The 7757-nt window shown below is 57.9% G+C and overlaps 2 protein-coding genes across 2 annotated transcripts; both read left to right on the top strand.

Moving 5' to 3' along the window:
• Positions 1–1259: 1259 nt before the first annotated feature.
• P168DRAFT_235547 (uncharacterized protein) lies at positions 1260–2720 on the top strand (the record flags this gene model as incomplete). Its single annotated transcript, XM_024833477.1, has 1 exon — positions 1260–2720. One exon carries the CDS (start codon positions 1260–1262, stop codon positions 2718–2720), a length of 1461 nt encoding a protein of 486 aa, XP_024693878.1.
• A 784-nt stretch (positions 2721–3504) lies between these two features.
• On the top strand, positions 3505–6666 carry P168DRAFT_148450 (cora-domain-containing protein). Its single transcript, XM_024832781.1, has 4 exons — positions 3505–4026; positions 4109–6130; positions 6189–6391; positions 6452–6666. Exons 1-4 carry the CDS (start codon positions 3626–3628, stop codon positions 6520–6522), a joined length of 2697 nt encoding a protein of 898 aa, XP_024693877.1. The 5' UTR covers positions 3505–3625; the 3' UTR covers positions 6523–6666.
• Positions 6667–7757: the final 1091 nt, after the last annotated feature.

The raw sequence follows: 7757 nt of genomic DNA, 5'->3' as shown, positions 1-7757 counted from the left end.
TTATAGAGGCCGAGAATACCCCCGAGCACACTCTCCGACGCCAGCCCAGCAAGGTCGCCAGCATCTTTCCCGAGTTGGAGCGAGGCATGTTCCGCCGACCTAGTCCACCCCAGCGGTCGGAGTCGGTAAAAGATGGGGCTGAGGATGAGTCTGAAACGAAAGCGATTCAGATTTCGGAGGCGCCCACCACTACTGCCACCGCTCGCCACGGCGAGAGCAGCCAGCTGAGTCGACCCGGCAGTGCTCTGGAGCGCGATCGATCGGTCGGGGCATCGCGATCCATCGATTTTTCAGGTGCAAAGGCGCCTCACGAGGCCCCTCTGCAGGCACCGGTACCTACACACGAACGACCATCTACTCCAGTCCATTCTACGGCGGAGACTACGAAGCAGGACCGCCCCTCGCAAACACGGTCCCTGAAAGGGGATCCGAGCTTGCAGCAGCCCCGGACTCCACCACCTAGGCCGTCGATCTTTGGAGGACCGCCAGGAGAAGCGATCTCGCCGCCGCACACCCCACTACAGTCGATCAGAGAAAGGGAGACTACCCCGGAGGGCCGGGTGGAGAAACCCGACGGCCCCAGACCCACGGATCAAGAAGGCGGCACGCCCCGCCTGGAGATGCGATCCGAACATGTGCTTCCTCGACCCGAGACGCCCGTCAGAAAGTTTACGGACAATGCGATGGCACGGCAGCAATGGCCTACACCAGACAAGAACCGACAATCACCCTTGTCTGCGAAGGGCGAGACAAGACAATCCTCCAGAGTGGGTAGTCCTAGTCCCTGGCGAGTGGGGACGAGAACCCCGGAACTGCAAGACACACCGATCCTTCGACCGAGCAGCAGCACCCGATCGTTGCGCCGAACAATGCGTAGTACAAGTGGAGATCTACGAGCGACCAGTCAGGCGCAAGGAGAGGGAGACGAAAAAGGCAAAGGAAAAGAAAAAGAAGAGGCCAGGGCCCAATCACGGGACCCACCCCAGCCCCCCGAATTGAAATCGGCCTCCGACCTGAACCTCGAACGCATTCCTTCTTCCTCCACCTACGACCCCATCACCGACAAGGGCAAGCGTCCTCTGCGCAACATGGCCGACGTCTACGTATGTTTTTCTTTTCTTTACTATTTTTGTTCTTTATCTTATTTTCCTTTGTGTGGATGAATTCTTTGTACTGACAATGTCTAGGAGGGATGGGGTCAGACTCCCAGCTCCCCGCGGTCGCCTAACCGCCCACCCAGCGTCCGCCATCGTCGCAGCATGCAACACCTGCAAGAATTAGAATCTCGAATGGATCAGCTGATTTCCGAAAACCGTCTTCTTCTCGCCGCCCGGGAGGCTGCTGAAGATAAATTGCGTCGGACTAGCGTCGCCCGTCGCAGAAGCGATAACGCCCTGAACCGTAGCGACGCCGACCTGCGCGACCGGTCCGCGGAGGTCGAGCAGCTCCAGAATTCAGTGGACTGGCTCCAGAAAGAAGTGGCCCGTCTGACTGAAGAAAATGACGGGCTCCTCGCCGCCAATACCGACCTTACCCAGTCCCATACCCAGGAGCTCCAGACCCTGCAACAATCGTCCACTCGCGAGCTCGGCGACCTGCGCTCGCAGCACGAACAACTGACAACCACCGTGCAAGATCGAGTGCGGCAGGAGGTCGAGACCGCCCTGTCTCAGAAAAATCAGGAGCTGCGCCGCCTGCGCCAGGAGCTTGAAAGCGCCCGCGATAAGGTTCAGGAGCTGCAACAGCAGATCGCGGCGTCAATGAACGATGGTGTGCTCGTCTTCCGAGACGAGGACTACTTCGACGCGGCGTGCCAGAAGCTCTGCGGTCACATCCAACAATGGGTGCTCCGCTTCTCCAAGCACTCGGACCACCGGCGGTGCCGCAAATTGGGCGACCTTCAGGATGAGAAGATCGCCGACCGGTTCGACAACGCCGTCCTCGATGGCTATGACACGGATTCCTACCTCACCGATCGTGTCCGTCGCCGCGACGTGTTCATGTCGGTCGTGATGACGATGGTCTGGGAGTTCATCTTCACGCGCTACCTCTTCGGCATGGACCGCGAGCAACGGCAAAAACTCAAGTCGCTGGAGAAGCAGCTGGCCGAGATCGGGCCCCGCACCGCCGTGCACCGCTGGCGAGCCACCACCCTCACTCTGCTGGCCAAGCGACCGGCGTTCTCCCGCCAGCGGGAGAGTGACACTGAAGCGGTGGCCCTAGAGATCTTTGAGACGCTGTCGCGTATCCTGCCCCCGCCCACTCACGTGGAGGCGCAGCTGCTGGAATCGCTGCGCAAGGTGCTGCGCGTCGCCGCCGCGCTGTCCATCGAGATGCGCACGCAGCTGGCGGAATACATCATGCTGCCACCGCTGCAGCCTGAGTACGACACCAACGGGGATCTCACGCGACAGGTCTCCTTCAACGCGGCGCTGATGAACGAGCGCAGCGGCGAAACCACCTCCAACGAGGAACTGGAGTCCCAGCAGGCCGTGGTCCGCGTCGTCCTGTTCCCGCTAGTGGTGAAGAAGGGCAACGACCTAGGCGAGGGCGAAGACGAGGTGGTCGTGTGCCCGGCGCAGGTCCTCGTTGCCCGCCCGGAGAAAGACAAGCGGGTGGTCAAGGTGCTCAGTGGGGATCGCATGTCGGTTGACACGCGGTCTGTCCACAGCATCGCCCCGTCGTCGATGATGGACATGACTGGAAGCAATATGATTTGAGGCGTCACACTCACTTTATGTTGCTTCTATTCTTGATGAGTTCATGATTGACGAGGGGACCGATCCGTAAAAGTTCATTTTCCTATTTTTCCTGTTTACTTTTTTTATTCCCCCTTTCTTCTGTTATTTGATTGATGATGCTCATGATGATGACCACATCTACGTTTCCATGCCTATTAGAATTATGATATGACGACCATGATGTTTACCTGTTTTCTGTTTTCTCTGTTTTGGCATAATGGAATGGATTGACAGTATCCTGTGTTATAATCCTGTTGGAAAATGAGATATGTATGTAACTGTATAATCGATGGTCGGTGACCTCATTGGATGCCTCAGGCCGCACCCCAGCGTAGACTCGTAATCCATCTTTCTCTCTCTTCCTTTCTCCATTCTCCTCCTCCATTTCTCCTCATTCTCCATTCTCTCACTTTTGTCTTCTCTTCTGCTCATCCCTTCCAGTCATCAGTGGACCCCATTCCCCGTCAACCGGTCCTTCGCGTCAACATTGAAATTACTGATCTATCCCACACACGTGTCTCCACCTCCCAGTGCTTATCATTGACTATCCTTGCTGGATGCAGCACCTCATGTCCCACCGTACCTTGCCACTCACCCCATTCGCTCATCTCCTTCCTGCCTCTCGCCCTGGGGTCCTTGTGAACTGTCCATAACAATGTTCGGTCTTTTGTTCGGACTAGCTGCATAATAACCTCTCTTTTTTGAGGCTTCGTTGTTGTACTTATTCCTCTTTGGACTTTCCTCCTCCACCCACGGCGAGTGATTGGCCGCGCTCAGCCCAATCTGGTGCAGGTCCAACACACGTAACGACCACTTGTCCGGCGCCCCGGCCAGTGAAAACGTCACGAACCGATCGAGCTAGTCTGCCTGTTCCTGCCACCACCATGCCTCGTCCGTCGTCCGATTCGCGTCGCCCAACTCCTAGCTCAGCTGGGCAGTCGTCACACACAATCCCACCGACCGACTCTCGTCCGAGCCCTGGTCGCCGATCCACGACGCTGGACTTTGCCGCGACCGCGGGGGCCAGACCGGAGGACCCGCAGACCCCAAGCAAGACGTCCAAACGCAAGAAGAACCGCAATCGAAAGCGCCGCAATCGCCGACAGTCATTCTTGGCCGCCGAGGGTTCTCATACTGGTGCTGCAGCTGGGTCGGTTCCTGAACCAGAGCCTCTGGACATCATGGCTGCCGATCAGCCCAAGCCACAGGCGGCGCGCCCGTTCTACAAGCTCAGCGCGGATTTAAGCAGTACCAGTTTGGAAAGCGAGGCATTGTTAGATCATCGGTACGTCATTCCCGGAACTAACATTTCCATCCAGACTTGAGATGAAGCTCCGGACAGCTAACCTCGCCCATTCCCATTGTAGAGACCAGCTGCCCCTGCGTCCGCGTCGAGAAAGTCGGCTGGCTCAGTCGTTCCGCCCGGGCTCCTCGTCGACAGTCATGCGTCCCGAGACGATGTCTCGCAATATACCCTCGGGAAGCAGGACCGTCATTCACGCGGGCGACGAGAGCGATGACGCCGGGACGGTCAACGATCGCACCCCATTGATACGCCCCACTTCCAGCAGCAAGTCCAATCGCCCCCGATACGGGACGGAGCAGAAACCGAGCCAGCTCTCGGTCCCCCGCCGACCCTCGTCGACCCGCACAACCTCCTCCCGCCGCTCGCCGCGGAACATCTCGAGTCCGACGTTCCCAGAGCCTGAGCGGGACTACGATGTGAATAACCCGCCGTCGATGCCCACGTCGCCTAAGCTGGGGCCCGAGATGGGCTACGATGATGCCGTCGTGACGGGCGCCGAGTATGACTTTGCCATGGCCAAGTCCATCGAGAACCGCATGGACTCCCTAGGTCTCACCCGGCCCCAGGACATGGTGATTGACGTGGATGACGAGGGTCGGCGACCCAGACGGAAGTCGGCCCCGTCCCCACCTGTCTCCCCGCATCGCCACAGCTCCGACGGCCTGCATCGTCGCCGCACCTTTCCGGCCGAGGAGGACGTCTGCTTCCCCGCAGAGGCCGCGTCCGAGCTGGCGGAGGAGGAAGGGATGCGGCCCGCCCGCGAGGGGCCGCGTCGGCACCGCCGCCGTCGCCGGGAGTGGCCGGACCTGTCCGTCCTGGAGGAGTGGAGTCGCGAGGAGAAGGAGGAGCGCATCGGCGATTTTCGGACCAAGAAGATCAGCGAGCCGATGCTGGTCGAAGGCCGTCTGCGGCCGCAGTACCGTCTATGGCGGATGGAGGAGGAGGACGCGCCTTACCGGTTCACCTACTTCAACGAAGAGTTGCAGAGCACCATCCACGCGCAGACCATCTCCGAGCTCGTGCAGCCGGGCGGGAGCTTCCAGGAGCTGTTCATCCCCGAGCCGCCCGAACTGGATGTGTCGTCCGACGACGACGACGACCTGGAATCGGGGCCGGACGAGCCGGCGCCGGTCCCCGAGCACCCGCGGGCCAGCATGTCGGGCCTGGGCGATGCCCCGAACAACCACCATCACCACTACCACCACCATCACTTCCATCACCCCGCCGAACCTCTCGGCCCCGACGGCAAACTGAATGGGCGACCGTCGGTTATCAGCGAAGCGTTCTCGGACGCGCGCACATCGGCAAACGCGTCGCCGTCGCGGCGGCCGGGGACGGCCAAGCCGAAGCGGTACGGGCCGCGGCCAACGTTCTGGCTGGACGTGCTGTCGCCGACGGACGCGGAGATGCGGGTGATCGCCAAGGCGTTTGGGATCCACGCGCTGACGGCGGAGGACATCATGATGCAGGAGGCACGGGAGAAGGTGGAGCTGTTCCGGCACTACTACTTCGTCAACTACCGGACGTTCGAGCAGAACCCGAACAGCGAGCAGTACCTGCAGCCGGTGAACATGTACGTGGTGGTTTTCCGGGAGGGGGTGCTGTCCTTCCACTTCTCGCAGACGCCACACCCGGCGAACGTGCGGCGGCGGATCCGGCAGCTGATGGACTACCTGATCCTCAGCTCGGACTGGATCTCGTACGCGCTGATCGACGACATCACGGACGTGTTCGGGCCGCTGATCCAGGCGATTGAGGACGAGGTGGATGAGATTGATGGGAAGATCATGCAGATGCACCCGTCGGACCTGAGCAGCAACCGGGAGCAGGAGAAGGCGACGCAGGCGGACCGGGTTCCGCCATCGCTGACGCCGGGTGAGATGCTGCGACGGGTGGGGATCTGCCGGAAGAAGGTGATGGGGATGTACCGGCTGCTCAGCAACAAGGCCGACGTGGTGAAGGGGTTCGCCAAGCGGTGCAACGAGCAGTGGGAGGTGGCGCCCAAGTCGGAGATTGGCTTGTACTTGGGTGATATTCAGGATCACCTCATGACGATGACCAGCAGTCTGACCTATTACGAGACGTATGTACTCTTTGTATTTGTTTTCATTTTTCTTGGGTGATGGATGCTGACCGTCTAGACTACTGTCGCGTGCGCATTCCAACTACCTGGCGCAGATCAACATCCTGATGAACGAGCGTCAGGAGCAGACAGCGGACGTGCTGGGCAAGTTGACGGTGCTGGGTACAATCGTGCTGCCGCTGAACATCATCTGCGGCATGTGGGGGATGAACGTCAAGGTGCCAGGTCAAGACGTGGATAGTCTGTCATGGTTCTACTCGAGTAAGCTTATCCCAGCGATCGTCGGTATAATCCCACCATGCTAACCTAAGGTCTTTGCAGTCACCGGTGGGTTGATCCTGTTTGCCCTCGCCTCCTTCTCCATTGCCAAACGCGTCTATAAGATTGTGTGAGGAATTACGATGACGATGATCGACGATGATGGTCGATTCCGATGACCGATGACCATGAACGAATTTATCTTATCTTATTTTATCTTGATTTTATTTTCATTCTATCTTTATTTCCTATTTCTTTCTATTGTTATTTTCATGGATATTGCCCGGTTCGGGAGTTGTGTGGGTGATGTCATGGCGCTGGTGGTTTGGCAGGCTCTGTCCCTGTTTCTGTAGAAGGATGAACCTGTCTGGATTTGTGGCTGGATTCTTGTGTGGCACTCATCAGGATGTAGATATCAGTTCTATAGGATAGATTGTATGGAGTAGAGTTCAATATGGATAGGAAGAAGAGAAAGAACATATATGATGAGGTCATGATGACCGTATTGGTAATTACCGGTCACGGGATATCCAACCTCGGACTTTCTTCTTCTTCTTCTCAACGTCAACTTCACTTTCTCTTCTCCATCCTCCATCTATTGTCTTCTCCACATTCAACTTCATCCTCAATTTCATTCTCAATGTCGGTAATCGGTCCATCCTGACCAATTCTCAACCGTCTGCACGAACAAGCAATCTCCAGGCCGGAGCTGGTGATTCTGGCCCGATTCTCATCCACTGCCCACCACCCTAGACCTAGTTCGTTCATCGGCGCCCTTTGACGTGGGCTGCCTTCATTGGTCTACTCGTGGGGTCTTGCTCTGGATTTGATATTGTATCCTGACTCTCGATTCAACATCTCCACTTGGTTCGTTCGTGCGATGCCTTGCGTCTGACACACGGGCTGACAACGGACCCATTCTTGCCCTTTCCTAGGTCCTTTTTCCCCTCTTCTTTATTCTTTTCTCTGTGCGCTTCTCTCCACCACCGATCGGCGCCCGTTTCCCCGTTGGTCGACCGGCTGTCTCGGACTCGTTCTAGACGTTCTCTCGACGGCGCCTACACCACACCGTCTTCTTCCTAGTCGGTAGTCTTCGGATCCTTGCTCTCCGTCAATCCCGCAACCACTTCATCCGCTGCAGCGTGCAGTGCTCCTGGCAGATCCTGTTCTCTCCCTCCCTCTCTCTCGCTCTCCCGCTTGATCTTCCCCTCGTCAGCATGTGGCTGTTGGCCATTCGTCCTCCGCTCTGGCTTCCCGTGTAACAACAACCTCGTTCGTGTGACGGAAAGATTCGTCGCCCGCTGAGCTGGTTCCTAACCGCCCCTGGCACGACGAATCCTTTCTCTTTGTTTTTTTTGCTATTCTTATT

Source organism: Aspergillus campestris (genome assembly GCF_002847485.1).
Source record: "Aspergillus campestris IBT 28561 chromosome Unknown P168scaffold_5, whole genome shotgun sequence".
Taxonomy (NCBI): domain Eukaryota; kingdom Fungi; phylum Ascomycota; class Eurotiomycetes; order Eurotiales; family Aspergillaceae; genus Aspergillus; species Aspergillus campestris.
This window is presented reverse-complemented; position numbering and strand designations above follow the sequence as displayed.